This window comes from Capra hircus, chromosome 23 (assembly GCF_001704415.2).
Source record: "Capra hircus breed San Clemente chromosome 23, ASM170441v1, whole genome shotgun sequence".
In the NCBI taxonomy this organism is placed as follows: Eukaryota; Metazoa; Chordata; class Mammalia; order Artiodactyla; family Bovidae; genus Capra; species Capra hircus.
Window position 1 is genome coordinate 43653166 of NC_030830.1, and position 20889 is coordinate 43674054.

Here is a 20889-nt window from a genome sequence, read left to right on the forward strand (position 1 = left end):
CAACCTATGAAGAAAAGGCTGAGAAACAAAATTTCCAGAAAGAAGAAATTCAAAAAGAGTGGGTGTCTGTTAGGAACAAGCTTCAGAGATACCTATCCTTTTCAGATCATGTCATCAAAATTAGTGTGCAAATAATAAGCATTAGACTAAAGCAGTAGAATTTAAAGATATGTAAAATCACTGCAGATGGTGACTGCAGCCATGAAATTAAAAGACGCTTACTCCTTGGAAGGGAAGTTATGACCAACCTAGATAGCATATTAAAAAGCAGAGACATTACTTTGCCAACAAAGGTCCGTCTAGTCAAGGCTATGGTTTTTCCAGTGGTCATGTATGGATGTGAGAGTTGGAATATAAAGAAAGCTGAGCATCAAAGAATTGATGCTTTTGAACTGTGGTTTTGGAGAAGACTCTTGAGAGCCCCTTGGACTGCAAGGAGATCCAACCAGTCCATTCTAAAGGAGATCAGTCCTGGGTGTTCATTGGAAGGACTGATGCTAAAGCTGAAACTCCAATACTTTGACCACTTCATGCAAAGAGTTGATTCATTGGAAAAGACCCTGATGCTGGGAGGGATTGGGGGCAGGAGCAGAAGGGGACAACAGAGGATGAGATGGCTGGATGGCATCACTGACTTGATGGACATGAGTTTGCATAAACTCCGGGAGTTGGTGATAGACAGGGAGGCCTGGTGTGCTGTGATTCATGGGGTCGCAAAGAGTCACACATGACTCAGCAACAAAGTGAACTGAATAGGAAAACAGAATTTGTTAATGGCCCTAATATCTCAATAGTAGAGATCTTCCTCTATTTGAAGATCAGTTTTGAGGGATTTAGAAGAGCAAAATGGTTGATGGACACATAAAGACTTATTTAGCATTTCCATGTTTGTTCTGAACTTTGGTAGAATGTGGAGGGGGGTGCAGAAGAGGGGAGCGAGAATAAAGAGTGAGCAGAACTCAGCACTGTAGGCAGAAATATTAAAATGCACAAGGATAGTTCATTGTAAGAATTATAAGGTATATCCCACCCATGATGGTAGTTCTTATTTAAAGCAAATAACTAGATAATAAAGAAAAGGAAATATCATTTTACACATTCATCTGGTTGTCCTTCAAATACTGTAAATTTCTTTCATCACAGTTATTAATCCTTGTCCATCTTTTTTTCCTCCTCTCCTGCTGTCATTTTTTTCCCTCTAATTTTTAAAGTTTTATGAAAGCCATGAGGAAAACAAGTTTAGGAAAGGAAAAATCAGCCACAGAATACTGCAAGGGCTAAGAAATAGGCACTGCCCATTAAAACACTTAGATCCATTCTTTCAGTCATTTTAAATGCACTTCAAATGAAGTAACTTACAAAGTAAAATAAATGCAATGCTTATCTCCTAAGGTGATATCCCCTCACACCTGTTAGAATGGCCATCATCAAAAAGACAAGAGATGGGTGTGGGAGAGGATGTGGAATAATGGGAATCCTTGTGCACCATTGGTGGAATACAAATTGAGCCACTATGGCAAACAGTGGTTCCTCAAAAAAAAAAAAAAAAAAAAAAAAGGAAAAAATAGAACTATTATATGACCCAGGAATTCCACTTCTGGGTGTATACCCAAAAAACATGAAACCAGCATCTTGAAAATATATCTGTACCCCCATGTTGATTACAGCATTACCCACAGTAGCCAAAACACGGAAGCAGGCCTAGTGTCCATCTACGGATGGTGTGCAAAGAAGATACACACACAGAGGAATATTATTAAGCCATAAGAAAAGGAGAATCGTGTCATTTGCAACAATGTGGATGGAACTTGAGGGCACTGTGCTAACTGAAACATCAGACAAAGAAAAACTCTGTATGTTCTCACAGTTATGTGGAATCTAAAAAACAGCTGAGCTCATTGAAACAGAGAATAGAGTGGTGGTTTCCAGGGGCTAGAGTCTGGAGGAAATGAAGAGATGCTGGTCAAAGGGACACAGTTCTAGTTACGAGATTAATATATTCTGGGCACACAGTTAACAATATTATATTTTATACGTGGAACTTCATAGGAGAGTAGATGAAAAGAAATGTTAATTATGTGAGGTAACAAAAGTGCTAACTAACCACGGTGTAGCAACCATTTCTCAGTATATAATTGTATCAGATCATAATAATAATCAAACCTCTTAAATTTACCCAATGTTTTATGTCATTTATATCTCAATAAAGCTAGGGGAAAGTAACTAATCTTGATTTCCAATCATATCCAAACATAGATTCTACATGTTTGAATCTTTGAATCATTCAGTATGAAAGAAGGGAAAGTAGAGAGAACTACTGGCAAATAATTTATAATTTTATATAAATATTCAGAAAATTGGTAAGAAGAGCTGGAAATGGGTTATGGGTCTACCAAATCTATGGACCAAGCATTAAGCTGGGAGAGCATCATTAGTGTGGTGTCTGATATAATGCATGTAATCCATGTTTACACAGGCAATACTTGGAGAAGCTGGCTTTTGCCACTTGCATATCAGCTTATCCATCTTCCTTGAGAGACAGGGAGGCAAATATATACAAAGAATTAAAAAAAAGATTTAATAAATATTTTATGGGTAAGGAAACTGTTGTATAAGAGAACATTTTCATCTTCTGTTGCCCTGACTATGTTGCTTGGGGATATTCTTCATTATTAAGACTCTAAATTCATGATAGTGGCAGCTCTAATCTTTTAATTGATGACTGACTTCACATAGGAGCATATGAAACAGTTCTGAGTAACGTAATCTAAACAACTTACAAAATGGTAAAGCATCCAAGCATTATACTGTTGCCTTACAACATATATGCAACATGTATGTAAAATGAAAGTTGCTCAGTCATGTCTGACTCTTTGCCACCCCTTAGAATTCTCCAGGCCAGAATACTGGAGTGGGTAGCTGTTCCCATCTCCAGAGGAAATTCCCAACCCAGGGATTGAACCCAGGTCTATCCTCATTGCAGGCAGATTCATTACCAACTGAGCCTCAAGGGAAGCCCAAGAATACTGGAGTGGGTAGCCTATCCCTCCTCCAGCCGATCTCCCCAACCCAGGAATCGAACCAGGGTCTCCTGCATTACAGGCAAATTCTTTACCAACTGAGCTATCAGGGAAGCCCTGATACACACTTGATACATATCTGATACATATCAGTTCAGTTCAGTTGCTCAGTCGCAGCGGACTCTTTGAAACCCCATGAACTGCAGCATGCCAGGCCTCCCTGTTCATCACCAACTGCTGGAGTTTACCCAAACCCATGTCCATTGAGTTGGTGATGCCATCCAACCATCTCATACTCTGTTGTCCCCTTTTCCTTCTGCCCTCAATCGTTCCCACCACCAGGGTTTTTTCAAATGAGTCAGTTATTCACATCAGGTGGGCAAAGTATTGGAGATTCAGCTTCAACATCAGTCCTTCCAATGAAGACCCAGGACTGATCTCCTTTAGGATGGACTGGTTAGATCTCCTTGCAGTCCAAAGGACTCTCAAGAGTCTTCTCCAACACCACAGTTCAAAAGCATCGATTCTTCGGCGCTCAGCTTTCTTTATATTCCAACTCTCACATCCATACATGACTATTGGAAAAACCATGGCCTTGACTAGACAGACCTTGGTTGACAAAGTAATGTCTCTGCTTTTTAATATGCTATCTAGGTTGGTCATAAGTTTCCTTCCAAGGAGTAAGCATTTTTTAATACATATCAGGGCTTCCCTAATATCAGGAAACATGTACGTAAAGGTAATGGCTATTTGTATTTATCTGGTCTGCTTTCAGAAGATTCTGTTCCCTCCCAGGATGGGAAACATCTTTCCAAGAAAGAAACCAAAATACTTATTCAGATGAACTTGGTCCTCTTGGAAAACAAGTCAGATATTTTAACTTTGAATTCCCAGTTGGAGGACATCTCACCTGTCTCTCTCCTTCCTTCCCAGGAGGGTACATTTATGAATGGAGCGCTCTCTGAGGCATCAGTGCTGCCTTCTGTGCTTTCTCTGGTCTCCGCTGTGAGGCGCTGTTCTGTCTCGTCTCTGGCCACGTTGCGGAGTCTGCTGGGATGACCGGTCCACACTGCTACTTCGGGCACCGTGGTTCCTTGTCAAGGCTTCCAGTTTTGGAGGCTTCCATATATGGTGGTTTTCTTCCTCTAAAAGATGGGCCTCATCTTGCTCCTTAGAGAGGATCTCCACACCCCTTCCTTCCTCTGGAGAGCCAAAGGGCCAGCCACTGTCTCTGCACATGGCTATATTATGTGCTATTTTGTTGAAGCGAATATCAAATCTCTCCTTCAGTCATAGCTTCCATCCCGCTGGAGTTACAGTGCCATAAAATTTTGGTAATATGATTAATGCACAGTTTTGTTGACAGGAAAGAAGTGAGGCCTCTTATGCTGGGATTTCCCCCAAACTTATATGGATGTAAGCACTGTTCCTCATTTTCGCCCTGGTCCCAAACCCCCAGGGAGATCCATTATAGATGCTGTTGGGTGGTGACTGAGCAGGGGGCAGTGGTTAAGAAAGAGACAGGACAAGATGCCAAAACTGAAACTCCTGCCTCTACCTTTTTCTTCCCTCCATCTCTCCAAGGTCACCATCTAAAGTAGACTTTTCTCCCCCTACATCCTCCATTTATTTTTCACTATAACTTTTAATGCAGCTTTATGACTGAGATCTACCAGAATTAGATCATGATAACACAAAGACATTTTTAACATTTAGAAAACACTACTCTCTTCACAAACCCTGGCTTTCAATGCCATTATTCCTTTAAGTGCTTGAAAAGGCTAGACTTTAAGCTCCAGCTGAACAATGACTCCTTTGTTCTAAGGCTCTACCCGGTCTTTCACAGGAGTAATGGATACTTGTTGCTTGGCTTTGGAGCTGTAGAGAACCACGATTCAAGGAAAATGAAAAAAAAAAAGAAAAAAGTGATGACTTAAGATATTCCACTATGTTCCTATTACAGATATACAATGGTTCAACTAAAAACTAGAGTTATTAGAGAGGAAACCAGGACAAGGGAAATGGGAGGAAAAGAAATGAGGTGATGAGAAGAAATGAGAAGAGAAAGGGGGAAAAAAGCAACAACAAATGCCAGCGGATTTGACAGATTGGCCTTGTTTCCCTCTTGTCCCAGTTTTCTGAATTATCTCCCCTTTTGCAGGCAGCAGACCAGAGAGCGCATGGTAAGCGGAGAGAACCCTGGATATAAAACTACCCGAGAGACATTGTTTGCAGACCTATTCAGATTAGGGATTTGGAGGTTGTAGTTGCTTCACTATAATTTTATAGGTCATTATAGTTATCTTCAGAGAAGACCCCAAATCAAACAGTTTCCCCATACTGGATTTAATTTGTTGGTTAAATGTAATCCTTTTTGTTAAAATCCATGAGGCATATTTGAGGTTTCTGACTAGAAATGACTAGAAATCATTTGATTCCACTGAGGAACAGATGTATGTTTATATAATGGACACTGAAACGGGTATCTAAATACATTTGTCTTTATGATACAGCTGCTAGAAAGTCAGAGTTTCCTTTGCACCTAACAATTAGAAAGTTTCCCTCTGGACAGACTCCTATTATATTTTTCTTTTCTAGTGCACATTTGAATTTGCCTCGTTATCTATCTTATTTGTAATAATACTCTGTGCAATAAGTGTCTCAAACAGGATAGGCTGGGTTAATCCTACAGTAACAAGCAGTCATGATATCTCAGTGGATTATAATGACAAAGGTTTATTTCTTGCTCACACTAAAAGCTCATTACCATGAGCTGTCAGGAAGCTCTGAATGTGTTCTGTTGACTTCACGGAGAGAGTCAGGCTGAAAAAGCCACTTTTCTCTGAACTATAACCAGAGGTAAATTAGAGATTATGACAAAGTACATGTTGGATCTTAAAACCTCCATCTAGGATGTGCGTGCACGCATGCTCAGTCACGTCTGACTCTGCGCGACCCTTATGGACTCTAGCCGGCAAGGCTCCTCTGTCCATGGGATTCTCCAGGCTAGAGTTCTGGAGTGGGTTGCCATGCCCTTCTCCAGGGGATCTTCCCGACCCAGACATTGAACCTGGGTCTCCTGTATTGCAGGCAGGTTCTTTACCACTGAGCCATCAGGAAAGCCCATAAAAAGCCTATAAGGAGCTAAATGATCCATATTATCACCCTGATGTTAAGAAAATCCAATTTAATGGTAACACAGTTTCCTCCAACCTTGTCTGGGGAACCAACAGCCAATTGGTCAAGGTAGTTGCAGATGAGCTAATAGTCTTCTGTCATTGGTAGCTAATTAGCCTGCAGCCTGGGAGCACTTATCAATAGGTGTTCAGAAAACCAATAAAATGAGGGGTCAACTGGGGTAGCTGAAAAAGGTCCAACCAGATTCTCAAAATATAAAAATAATGCACCTGAAGATGTTATATGTATGAAAACCAAAGGGAGAATCAAGGTGAAACCTGTTCATTATCTTTGTATGTTTTGAGATGTCATCTTTCATATATGAAATAAAATCTAGCACTGTGATAACGAGATTAAATCATGGGCCTCCTAATGAACAGATCACTAACTACTGTGCTTTCCCACCTTAAAACCCTTCTTGGTTTGTTGAATGGGTAGCATTATGGCTTTCTGGAAGCCATTTCTTTTTGCGTACAAAATCATTCTTGCTTTCCCATTGTAACTCTCCACTATGGTTTCTTCTTTTTAAAAGTTTTTATTTTATATTGGAGTATAGCCGATTAACAATGTTGTGATATTTTCAGATAGACAGAAAAGGGACTAAATCATACACATACATGTATCCATTCTCCTCCAAACTCCCCTCCCATCCAGGCTGCCACATAACCTTGAGCAGAGTTCCCTGTGCTATGAAGTAAAAGGCGCTAGTTCCTCAGTTGTGTCCAACTCTTTGCGACCACATCGACTGTAGCACACCAGGCTCCTCTCTCCTTGGAACTCTGCAGGCAAGAATACTGGAACGGGTTGCCATTCCCTTCTCCAGGGGATCTTCCCAACCCAGGGATCAAACCCTGGTCTCCTTCATTGCAGGCAGCTTCTTTACCGTCGAAGCCACCAGGGAAGCTGTGCTATACAGTAGGATCTTATTGATTATCCATCTTAAATACAGCAGTGTGTACATGTCCATCCCAGACTCTAACTATCCCTTCCCCCCCCCGGTAATAACCATAAATTCATTCTCTAAGTATGTGATTCTGTTTTGTAAATAGGTTCATTTGTATCCACTGTGATTTATGACCTCGTGAGAGCATATGAAGGCATTATTAATTCAAGAAATATTGAGAGTATTTTACACCAGTTCTTGCAGTGGACTTGGATGCACCAGCCAAGGGCTGAAAGTCAAGTGGGGTGATTAAGACTAAATAAGAATGAACATCAGTCATGGAAGCATTAAAACATTTTGGCAGCATATCCCTTTGTATCTCTTTACATAGTATCCTGAATTCAACAGGAAAACAACATGCAGATGTATTCACTTCAACTTTACTATCAACTGACTGGTTGTATCTCCCCAAGAGGCATATGCTGGAACCCTAACCTCCAATGTGGTGGTATTTGGGGGAATGCCTTTGGGACGTAATTTAGGTCACGAGAGCAGAGTCCTTAAGTGTGGTTAGTATCCTTATAAAAGAGACCCGAGGGATTCCTAGCTAGGACTTTGGTGTTGGAGAAGACTCTTGAGAGTCCCTTGCAAGGAGATCAAACCAGTCCATCCTATAGGATATCAACCATGAATATTCCTCGGAAGGACTGATGCTGAAGCTGAAGCTCCAATACTTTGGCCACCTGATGTGAAGAGCCGATTCACTGGAAAAGACTCTGATGCTGGGGAAGATTGAGGGCAAGAGGAGAAGGGGACAGAGGATTATGGTTAGATGACATCACTGACTCAATGGACATGAGTTTGAACAGATTCAGGGAGACGGTGAAAGACAGGGAAGCCTGGCGTGATGCCGTCCATGCAGTTCTCAGTTGGATACGACTTGGCAGCTGAACAATGGGAGGACAGGGCAAGAAGCCTGGGGGTTCTCACCAGAATCCAAATGCATCAGCACTCGCGTCTCACAGTTCCAGCCTCCAGATCTGTGAGAAATAAATTGCTGTTCCTTATACAACCCTTAGTCTATGGTACTTTGTTAACAGCTTCCCAAACTAAGATCTATTATAATTAAGTCATAGTATATAACAGAATGTAGGCATTTGGAGTTTTGATGATATCTGTTCATGCCCAGGCAATTACATAGCGGGGATTTGGAAGTATTTTTTATCAGAATTAAAAACCTATATCTTGAATCTGACTATCTTTGAAGGCTTAAAGTTTAAACAAATTTCCTCATGAAATTTAAAAAGAATTATATTTAGCACTTAATAGATTACACATCAACATTCAAAAATGACGTCACCTGTACTTACAAATAAACAGTAATGTAGAAAAACATCTTCTGTTAAACTTTCTTCTACTTCTTCAGAGAACTAAAATTGTGTTACTAATAGACTTCTTTTAAAGTCTCAGAAAATAAATAGGACTATAAATTTAAGTTCACTATAATAAAAAACCTTACCTTTTCTGGTTTCCAGAATATATAACCATACATTATGTCCATCCTTGAATGTCCTGAAGCATGCATACTATGAAGCTTAGCGTAAAAGGAACAGGCCCTCAAACAGGTGGATAACATCATTTTCATTTTCCTAATGTATACCAGAGTCTAAATTGCGCCTTGCCTTCATTTGTAACCCGGCCATTCAGTTTATGGTAAATTGACTTGATGGGAAGTTTATCTTAAGACTTATGTAATCTTCGCCCCTTGTGTATCATGATATTTGGGGGAATATATTTTCTGGGAATAACATATGGTGGAACAATCTTTCAGGTTACCTGTTGTGACCCTGAGTTTGCCTTATGGAGGAAAAATATGCTTCCAATTAAAATTGTCCTATGGGGATGCTATTCTTTATGAATTCAGAGTGAAGAATAGCTAAGGACTCTGGTCTGTGTCTGACAGCTGGTGCAAAGCACCTTGAATCAATAAAACTCTTATTAATTCCATTCTCAGCACTTGCTATTGGTTCACCTTGACATGATTCTATTCTACAAAGGACTGTAGATTTGAAAACCTTTAATATAGCTCAGTGTCCAGAATAAGACCAGTATTCCTGAAAAAGACCTACATACTGACAAAAATAACATTATATAAATAAAGAACAACAGCAGTTTATGGACACTGTTTTAGGTGCTTTGAGGGTCACAGACACATTTAAAGACACATTTCATTTCTCTAAATGATGTTTCTAGAAAACAAGGCACAGAACTTTAACTGTAAACCAGGGCTGATAGAAGTTCTTCTTCTCAAATACATAAATTCACTTTGTGTCAGATGATTCAACTGTTCTTAATCTCCTAGGGTGAACCCTGCACAATGCTAAGCCTACTAAACATTCCTCAGAGTCAAGTAAATGCTAAGTATAAAATATTTTTTTTTCTTGCTGTTCTCCAAGCATAGTCTTTCAGATTCTTCTGTATTTAGTTCATCACCCAGTGCAAAGCAGGACAACAACAAAGTCATGTTGAATTTTCACCATTTAGCCTTCATGCTGCTGCTGCTAAGTCTCTTCAGTCGTGTCTGACTCTTTGTGGCCCTATGGACTAGCCCACCAGGCTGCTCTGTCCATGGGATTCTCCAGGCAAGAACACTGGAGTAGGCGGCCATTCCCTTCTCCAGGGGATCTTCCCTCCCGAGGGACTGGACCTGCCTCTCACGTCTCCTGCACGGGCAGGCGGGTTCTTTACCACTGATGCCACTTGGGAACCCCCTCTAGACTGTTACTGTACCCTATTTGTTTCCTGGGTCAGATTTTACCATTTTACCCTCTGATTCACAGAGACAGTATCCAGATCCAAAGAGACAACCATTTTTCTCTTGCATTAGTTACTTCAGCCCCTCACTTCCAGGAGAAGATCAAGTCACAGGCAATAATGGGAGAGGAGCTGACCATTCACCTCCTTCTCACATTACAAGAATATCAAGGTAATTGAATTAAAAACTATGATTCTCATTCCAAATATTCCTTAACAGGAAGAAAATAGGGAGGAGGAAAGATACCTCCTCTGTTTTTTTTTTAAATAAATTTATTTTAATTGGAAATTAATTACAATATTGTATTGGTTTTGCCATACATCAACATGTATCCGCCACAGGTATACATGTGTTCCCTACACTGAAACCAAGCACCACCCAAGGGCCAGCAAGTTCCAGAGCAAATTCTTTGTTTTTAATATATATATATATATATATATCTATTTAGAGCTAAGGAATTGACTATTGTTTGAGGAACCTTTATTGGAATAATGACATATCACAAGGTAAAATTAATTCCCATTAAGCAACTTAGTTCTTTTAAAATCTCTGCCTTATTTTTACCAAATAAATACAGAGATGCAAGGAGTGACCGCTACGTCTTATTACTGAGCACCTCTGTGTAGAAGAAGTTGGAGGCTCTAAACATAACTCCCAAGTATCTGCCCAACTGGGCTTCCCTGATAGCTCAGTTGGTAAAGAATCTGCCTGCAATGAGGAGACACTGGTTCAATTCCTGGGTCGGGAAGATCTGCTGGAGAAGGGATAGGCTACCTACCACTCCAGTATTCTTGGGCTTCCCTTGTGGCTCAGTTGGTAAAGAATCCACCTGCAATGTGGGAGACCTGGGTTTGATCCCTGGGTTGGGAAGATCCCTTGGAGAAGGGAATGGTTACCCACTCCAGAATTCTGGCCTGGAGAATCCACAGTCCATGGGGTCGCAGAGAGTTGGACACAGCTAAGTAACTTCCACTTTCACTTTCATCTGCCCAACTGAATTCCTACATATTATAATTTCACATAGAGGGTCTTTCTGAGAGGATCAAGAAAGATATTCAGGCAGGTTTGACATGGCTTGTGGAAGGAAGGGGTGAATGGCCTTGAGCTTTACTATGCTAGAGAGTGGCATAATATAAAAACTGAACGTGATTATACATTAACAAAATTTATTTTTTAATATGGAAGAGATTCAATGTTATTCCAGCTTTGAAATTACAATGTCATTGACACCAATGCATGACTTTCCCAAACTACAAATTTGGAGGACCACCTTGCCTGGACATAATGTGTAGTAATGGTGGACACTTCCACAGAATGCCAGTGGGTCCAGGGAAGAGCCTCCAGTCACCAGAGTGGTATAAGGCCAGGATGAAGAAGCAGACTGCAAGCCCAGCAGTGTGCTGGACACTGTCCTTCCCGTGAGTGTACAGACCCCTTGCAGAAACGCATCCGCCCCCACTCACGCTCCTAACACGCATCATCACATCATTCTCCCTCCTTTCTCACTGCCCACAGGTCTAGCCTGTGCCCCACTGCTCCTCCACACCTGCGAAGATCTTGAGCTGATAAACTTAAGATACACTGTTTTTTCAAAAAGAAGTCCACAGATAACATTTTTTTTCCTTTGTACAAATGTAACAGATATATAAGTGTGCAGGCTGCTGTAAGAAAAATTCAGAGCTGCTGTAAGATCCCCGGCATGTATTCATTTTATAACTGGAAGCTTGAACTCTGACCAACATCTAACCTCAGCACTATTCTCAGTCCCTGGCAACCACCATTCTATTATGGCGATTATGGTTAATAATAATGTATTATATGCTTGAATCTTCTAAGAGAGTAGATTGGAAATGTTTTCATAACAAAAGGTAATGGCAATTCTGTGACATGGTGGAGCTGTTAACTAACACTACGGTGGTAAACATTTTGTACTCTATCAGTGCATCAAACTGTTTCATTGTACAATGCACCCTTTACATGGAACAGAATACACTTTGAAGCTGAAGGAAAAGAAAGCAAGCTATGAAAGATATGTTTTTAAATATAAATGCACCTGGAACTAAACTTACAAAACCGTGACTAAGGTCGTCATCTCATCCACCAATTCCATAAAAAAAGGTTTTAATGAAATGCACTAATATGTGGCTGCCATGTGTATGTGTGTGCACATATGTATATAAATCAATTTTTAGCAAATGAATTTTAAAAAAGAAAACTACTGGGGTTCTTGCTGGAAGATTTTTAGACTAAGTAACATGCTGTGTTAGAGTGAGAAGACAGGATGTTTACGGGGACATACATTGTTTTTAACAAAAATAAATATAATAATGGAAATATTTCTAAAGAAACTATTTTCAAAAATCAAGAGAGAAACAAAGGAAGGAAGGGAAGGAGGAAGGAAAAGAGAGAGAAAGAAGGAAGGAAGAAAGAGGAAGAGAAACAAACGAATAGAGAAACAAAGAAAAAAGAAAGAACCAGGCACCTGTATTTGAATTTCATTGCTCCCTCTCTCCTTTTGGAATACACACACATTCAGAATATGAATTTAGTCAGTTGACTCCCAGATGATCCAATTACATCTGGATGAAGTTCCTGGGGGAGAAAGCAAAGCAGCTAGTGTTTCTCTTCTTTGTGATGCCTCTGGCTTCTCAGAAAGCTTCCAGAATATCCGTCCAACAATCCAATACATTAGCATCATGAGTCGATAGAGGGGCAACTGTGAAAACTTTTGATTGAGAGACAGCTCTTCAAGATTCAACAACCCAGGATAATGGTCCAGTTAGCCATGGCATTTTGTTCGTCTACTTTACCAATGACCTTAAAGAATTAGCTATAGAAATTTCAGATGAAGCAGTTACCAGAATTTTTGTGATATTACCACTCAATTCCTAGAAGTGTATAAGCCCTTCCCTAAGCCACATAAGCTTAATACTACATGGCTCAGGTCAGAGGATGGATGGCTTTCATGGAACAAAAGAATAGTCTTCTTCAAGAAGCTCATGACTTCATAATGGAAGCATATTCTGTAGAACCAGAAGAAAAGAGGAGACTGCCTAATTTGATAACCCACCAAGAAAACACTCCGATGTGGCAGTAGAGAGCAATCCACTCAGGCAACCACCAAAAGTGTAGGAATAAATGCCTAATATTCGTGGAATTTCTGACTTTTGGTGATACAGGATCTGGAGAGTAAGGCTGTTATGATGTTCTTTAGACAGAGTTACGCAGTAAACGTCTCAGAGTAAGTTCCTATGGGAGTTACAGTCCCATGAAATATAGAAAAGTCAGCTCAGAAGCATAGTTCAATGATGCAGTGTAATAAGCCAAGTATGGGGCTTTGGTGCCAATTTAAGATTACATATTTATGGGGTTTAATGGCGAGTTGTCTCTTTCAGGATCACAACGAGCCCTTTAAGACAATGCATCTTTACATGGAACAGAATACAGGATGACCTTTTATGAGAGCCTTCCGGGGGGGTGAACCACTCATAAGGGAAAAGGAGTTCCACTCCGGGGCAGTGCCATAGAAAGGGGCAATAAAAACGATGACAGTCCACGAGTACTGACCACTTTCTGGCACTTTGCCAAACACTTATAAGCATTATTTCATGAAGCCCTTCCAAAGCTGTCTAAATAAGGACCATTATCATGCAAGTTTTATACATAAAGGAAGTGAGGTTTGAAGTAAGGTTTAAAGGGATTGGTAAATTCACTGAGGTTTCATAGCTGCTGAGTAATAGATCAGATGATGTCAAGGACAACTCACGACAGATGGATGGGCAATAAGTCCAAGATACCTCCTCTCTCCAAGGGCTGAGCATTGGGTCAGGGTCTCCGTCCCACAACTGAAGCGTTATTTTTAATCTTGTATTATAGCAGTCTCTAGTACTCAGTTTAATTTGCTCTTATAATAAGCTTGAGAGATATCACATATAGGAAATTGGTGAGATCTGTCTCCAATCCAAGTATCCTGGAGAAATCCTGATGATGAGCCTGTTAAGTTGGATCTTGCTGAGGAACAAGAGTCAAGGGAAGGAAGGTGGCAGGAGATGTGATGTTTACATTGCATACTTCCCTTCTTCTTGTTTGAAATTAACTCATGTATTTTTATTTTTGCTCCTAACCAACATGTATTAGATAGCTATCACACCAAGCCATAAGGAACTACAAATGTTGCACACAGAAGATCCCCTGCTCTCTTGGAAGATGTATTCTGTTGAGCAAAGAAATAAAATAAATAAATAAATATTAAATATTATATAATGAAAAGGAAAATGCAATACGTTGATGTCATAGAGTATCTGAGGCCTTACTTTAGTCTGAGTCATCTGGGGAAACTCACTAAGGAGGTGAAATTTATGCTGCTGGTGCCTGAATGACCAGAAGTCACAAACAGGGAAAGAGCATGACCCCTGACTGGCAGAGAGAATAACCAGGCAAAGCACCTGCAATAGGCCCCAGGCTAACTTGTTCCAGGAGCAGAGAAAAGACAACAGGCTAGGACACAAGACACAAAGGCAAGTGCTACAAGGTACTTTAAATACATGAAGCTTTTGATGCCCATTAGATGCCCAAGAGGAAGTGTTAAACTGGCAAGTGTTTCTCAAATTTTAACAAGCATATGAGTCCTGTAAAGATCTTGTTTAAAATGCAGACAATGGGACTTCCCCAGTGCTTCTGCTTCAGGGGGTGCATACTTGATCTCTGATCAGGCAACTAAGATGCCATATGCCTCATAACCAAAAAAAAAAAGAAAGAAAGAAAGTTCATGAACTGAATAAAAATGAAAATACATGTCAATTAAAAAAAATTTAATGCAGATGGTGATGCAGTTTGTCTGGAGTGGAGCCCCATAGTCTGAATTCCGCAACCCCCCCGCCCCCCAAAAAAAAAAACCCAGGCGATGACAACCCTGCTGACCATGGAAGGCATTTGGACAAGGATAGGAGTTGTGAGCAGTTTTGCATTTGTAAGTCTCCAGGTAAACACAACAGAGAGAAGGAACAGACCAAACAACGAAAGATGCAGCAGGACCTGGGATCGAGGATATAGCAGGAGCCAGAGGAAGACAGGACCACAGAAACTAAGAAGTGCTTCAAAGAGGGGGAAGTGCTCGGGACACAGAGCTGTAAAGGTAGAGGACCAAGAAGGAGACTGAGCACAAAGGCGCCCCTAGACACGGTTATAAAGTAAGTTGCCTTCTTTGGTTTTAATTGAGGTAGAGTTGATTTACAGTATTGAAGTTTCCAGTGTACAGCAAAGTGATGCAGATTTATGCATATATGTATACATCTATATTCTTTTTATTCTGTTCTTTCCCCTTATAGGTTACTACCAGACACTAAATAGTGACCTATGATGGGAAAGAATGCTGTATAGTTCCCTGGCCTAAGCAGCAAATCATTGTTGTTTAATTTATATATGGTAGTGTACATCTGCTAATCCCGAACTTTTAGTTTATCCCTCCCCCTGCCCCAGTTTCCCCTTTGGGAACCACAGCTTTGTTTTCTCTGTCCGTTTCTCATCTGCGCCATTTCTTAGAGTATGTGAACCTCTAATACTGCTTCGGGTGGATTTCACAGATTCCCACTCTTCTCAAGCCTTCCCTCCACCCTCACTTGTAATGCTCGCAGACCTCACTTCCTACTTTCCTGAAGAAAAACAAATGTAGTGACCAATTAGCATGATGGACAACTTTCCCCTTAAAACCTCCTCCCCTCACATTTGAAGCTTTTTCCATTTCCATCCTTTCCTCCTGTCTCAGAGAACTTGGATATGGCTCCTTCCTCAGAGGCATTAGGTCTTCTGCCTTCCATTCTCCTACCCTCTCTCACCAGGACACAAGCTGCTCTGGGGTCATCTTCTGAACCACTGCACAGATCCACTCACCCATGACCTTGGCTGGTCTATCTTCACGGTCTAGTCCTCACATAAGTAAGTAAGGAGCTAAGGTATTGGGCACGTGATGATGTTCTGCTCAGTGAAACTGGAGAGAAAGTTTGGGGTGGGATGGGGGAAATGCCCTTCATTGATTAAAAACAGGCATTCCAGAAACAAAAGCCCTCAGCAGAGGCTGAGTCCTGTGGGGATGGTGTGACTCAGAAATGCTACAACCACTTTGCAACTCAAAGGAGGAGGAGACTGAAGGTGTCAACAGGGAAATGGGAAGAAACTCTTATCTTGCAACATAATTGAGTCTCCAAGCTAAATGATGGTAGAGAAAGCAGTAATTCTGAGATATTTGAAATTAAGCCTGTGGAGTTCAAGTTTTCTATTGTTGTTCTTTTTTTTCAGTTGCTCAGTCATGTCCAACTCTTTGTGACCCCATGGACTGCAGCATGCCAGGCTTCCCCGTTCTTCACTATCTCCCAGAGTTTGGCCAAACTCACACCCATTGTGTTGACGTTGCCACCCAACGATCTCATCCTCTGTCGGTCCCTTCTCCTGCCCTCAATCTTTCCCATTGGAAAGATTCCCATTTCAGGGTCTTTTCCAATGAGTTGGTTTTCTATTTCCTGCAGTTTAAAGCAGCCTTGTGAACACTTCTACCAGAGCAGGAGGTGACTTCCACCTGAGCTGCTCAAAGGCAGGGTGCAAATAGTTTCTCAGTCCTCTCTTTCTCTCCTTCCCTCTCTTCTCACCTTCTTCCCTCACTCCATTCTGTACCCCTCCTCTCTCCCTTCCTCCCTAGCTTACCCATTCTTTCCTAGCTCTATACCTCCAAAACTATCCTTTTAACTCTTAAACCTGCCCCACACAAGCATAAAACTTCTAACTTCTAGCCCACAAAGCATTTTGCAGATGATTATGAGTATTCACAACAATTTTTCACATGCCTATTTAATGTAGATTTCTGGAGGGGCTCCAGCTTTATGTTATCTCTCCTCTACTGCTGTGATAGGGATATTGGTGGTTTATGCATTCAATGCTAAGTATCCTGTTACATGTCTAGAATTCATGCATATATATAGAAATGAATAGCCAGAGAAGTGCAGCTAAAGGATTATTTATTAAATGTTATAGTGATCAGAAGAAACAGCATAAAAGGGCATTGTCAATTTTCTCAGCAAGTTTCCTTTTCTTTGCTTTATGAATTTCATGAATCCAGAATTTAGAAAATGTCTACTTTTTACAGTCGTCTTAAAGGGCAGATGTCATAAAAGGTTACTTCTAAATGTACTTCATAATTGCTTTGCCATTCCTAAGCCTTTCCCCAGGGCTAACCCTGGTGTGGGTTTATGTGTGGGTAGTTTGTTTGGGTAGGTCCTATAGTGATTCCAAAGTTTCCTAGTTAGTGGAAATATAGCTTTGGGGGGATTCTGCCTCTGGAATTCAGGCCATTTCATTTGATTATGTGATCCCCACCCCATAAAAACCAGAAAAGAAACTCTCCTTAAGTTAAGAGAAGGGCTTAGATGGTTTTGGTAAAGAAAGGATAACAAACACCTAAAGCACAGACTTTTCCTGTGGCGTGTGGATTAGGAAGCTTTGAGGTGCTCTGCGACATGAATAGGCGGGCTGCTGTATATGCAGTGCGTGTGTGTGCTCGGCTGCACCTGGGGTTCTGACGACTCGCTCTGCCTTTTGAAGAGTCCGTGGTGGTTTTCATTTCTAAACAGCCAAGTTTTGCCCTTCACTGTTTCTATCAGCAGTCTGCATAAACTGATGCTTTTTCCAAATATCACAAAACTAAGAACGCCACAGCTGCATAAGAGAGAGGAAAAGCCAGTCTCCTCAGAAGATGGGAAGGGAGGCGTCCTGCTGTGCACCGGGGGGCAGGCGTCTCCTTCCTGCCCCCACTGCAGCACCATGCTCTTCCTGAAGAGAGCCGATGTAACAGATCCATAGAGAGGCGCCTAAGTTTGCTCTCTGCACTTTCCATGCCCCAGCACTAACCCAAATGCAGAGGGGCACTCAGTTCTGATGACAAGCTCCTGCTGTATCATCCATCACAACCTAGGCCTTAGCCTCCTCCACGGAAACTTAGTTTCTGTCCATTTCCAATATGTTTCCCTTGTAATCCTTTTATTGTAATTGTGTAGCCTTAAAGTTAACATAGTAGTAATCGGCAATTCTCTTATTTTCTTGAATTTCTTTTTATTTCCTGTGGTTTTGATGAATATTTAATAGAAAGCCCACAATGCTCACTTTCATATCCAAGTTCTATTCAAATGTATCCAAAGATAAGATCACTGAGTGTCATTGGAAAGTCTACATAAATAGTAATAAAAATACTGACAATTTAGATCCACATGGAATAATACTGCCCCCATATGATTTGCATAGGTAATAGAAATATATTTTTCTTAACACAGCCCTCCTGTGCCTCTTCTCAACTTGGATATGTATTTGCTATTTCTGGCAATGTTATTACAGAAGATAAAATTTCAGCCACTTCAACATTAAAAATAACCATAAAATGTCAATCCTCCCAAACAGATGTGATTTAATCAAACTACCCTGATTCAATGGAAAAGTTGTTTTCATAAATTAATAACTGCATTAATGTTCTTAGCATCATGGTGACATTCCTTGGACAACCTGGAAGTGAACTGAAAATGATAAAAGTGATTATAGTACATGTATCTTTCTATTCTCATCATTGCAACTTAGACATTGGGATAAAAGTTGTACCTTTTGCTTCTCAATAGCTGAGTGACATTCTGTTGGTTTTTACTACACCTGATGAAAGGGAAAGCATGGTAAACTGGATGCATGTGACAAACACGGGAGGTAATATGTTTCCAGGATGTGGCATCTGGCCATTGACCACAGCCTCTTGGAACAAGATAAAGTCACTGAAATAGTTAACAGATGTTAGCATAGTTGAAATATAAAAGTTCTATTGCTAAAAATTATGTGGGGTCAGATGGAGATTTGGCGCTTGGTCCATAATTTAACTGACTTGGCAAATGCAAAGTTGAGATCCAGAGGCGTATAATGTATAATACGGAGGCCACACACTTTGCACACCACACAGGGGCTCATAAACTACTGACGAAATGTACGCTGTGCTAAGCCAGCTTGATTAAGTACTAACACAGTATTTGATACTTAGGGAAATCTGAAGTCAATTTTCACGTCGACTAAATTAAAAAGTTATTTCTATAAGAGCAAAAGAGTGGTAGACTTTTCTCCAAGTTCAAAGGACGTCTGCAAATTTTATTATTTAGCCTTGGCTTGCGATTTACCTGATGACTGGTATATCTTCCCGTCCACTTCATAATCCATCCAGTGATACCCTTTTTCAAAGTATCTCTTTCTTTTTCCCACTTTTGTCTATTACTCCACATTTCAGAACAAGTTGACAGTAATGAGTTTCAGATGCATATCTGTAGCTGAAATGTAGCTTCTCAAACTTAAGTCACAAAGTCATTCAAGTCAAGCATTGAACGAGGCTTGTGCTACTTTAGAGTTTGTAGTTTTATTTACAGCTTTGCAGATGAAGTCACCAGCTTCCATCACTTTGTAAAGATTCACACCCTGGTGAGACAAAAATGACAGTGCCAGGTAGGAAGGGGGGTTGGGGAGAAAGAAGACAAAACAGATTTCTTTTAATTATATTAGTAGTTACTTAGCCATTTAAATCATCAAACAAATGTTCATTATTGATTGGGGGACAACATTTGTCTCCATAAATTATGTAGATTTTAGATTTTTCTGCTTTCTTAAGACATATCTTGAATCTGACCCTAGGCTAACTGCACCTGAATAATCCAGTGTAATTATGCTGGTACCTGAACTCTATGGAGGACAACAGTAGAATCAGAAGGAATGAACAAATATCAGTGAAGGGCAATTAAAAGGATAATGCTTTGGAGCAGTTTACAGATAAGGACTTGGCAGGGGGATCCCATAGTATATCTTAGTATATAAACAAACAAGCCTGATAAAGCTGTAAGAGACATAGGAATGATGAATGCATGCTTAATTTTTAACCACATCCAGAAACACGATTCCTGGCATGAAACTGAAGGAGGCAGTTTAATAAAATGAAGTAGTATTTAGTCCACATCTGGAACTTGTTTGCCTGAGAGGTTGTACTGACTGGGAGCATAAATAGGATCAACAAAGGCTTTGGTAAATCCATGGATGACAGATCGGCAGTTGGGTATGAAGGCCAAGTTCAGTGCAGGCTCGTCATCTTGGGCTTGGCGGAGCCAAGGATCACCACCGAGGTTTCCAACCCACACAGCGCCGTCACTGGCAGGGACTGGGGGGCAGAGCAGTAGGCAGGTTAACCAGAGATTTGCCCCCATGCAGCACTTTGTAAGCTCCTATGTCTTCCCTCAACATGGACTGGAAACAACGTGGACTTAAAACTGAACTGACTCAAGCTCCTTGCTATTAAGGAGTAGCTTTTAAAATTTATGTAAGTCTGATGTTTTCTTAAAATGAACAAGTATAAATACTCACAGGGGCTTTTCATACCAGTGATGATAAAGAGATCATAACTTTAATATAGCTAGTTACTTCTCTCTAGAAACTTTCAGAGCACTGTTTTCTTTGCAGTTACCTCTGCTCAAGAATCACCAAAAGTAATTTGTAAAATGACATGTAAATCATTTTCATGTTTCTTTTTATTGTGAAGTTGCTTTCGGGACACTGACACTTGATTTGGTTTTGTATTGGTTTTGGGTGAAGTGCCCTTTAGGCATAGCTTGGTTTCACATTCTTAATGCAGTGATATGCAAATTTTGTAAGTAATAAGTTACATATGGTCTTTCATTTCTGAATTACATCTAACAAAAGATCATAAGATTTTAGGCATCAAATTTCTTTGCTTTCCAGTAATTTCCATTTATAGCAATTATGCAGTGGGATTGGTTGGTATCACAGCAAAGAAGAATTTTGTTTTGGCCTTCTCTAACTTAGTCACTAAGTTGTGTCCGACTCTTTTGCGACCCCATGGGCCGTACTCTGTCAGGCTTCTCTGTCCATGGCTTTTCCCAAGCAACAATACTGGAGGGAGCTGCCATTTCCTTCTCTAAGGG

At 40.5% G+C, this 20889-nt stretch overlaps 1 protein-coding gene across 2 annotated transcripts in view; it reads right to left on the reverse strand.

The window, feature by feature from the left end:
• The window catches only part of HMGCLL1 (3-hydroxymethyl-3-methylglutaryl-CoA lyase like 1), a 188938-nt gene continuing 184934 nt past the window's right edge, over nt 16886-20889 (reverse strand). For both annotated transcript variants that reach the window (XM_018039307.1, XM_018039306.1), the window contains one exon: nt 16886-19378. In XM_018039307.1, the coding sequence (XP_017894796.1) occupies nt 19277-19378 (102 nt within the window). In that variant the 3' untranslated portion in view covers nt 16886-19276. The remainder of the gene's footprint in view (nt 19379-20889) is intronic.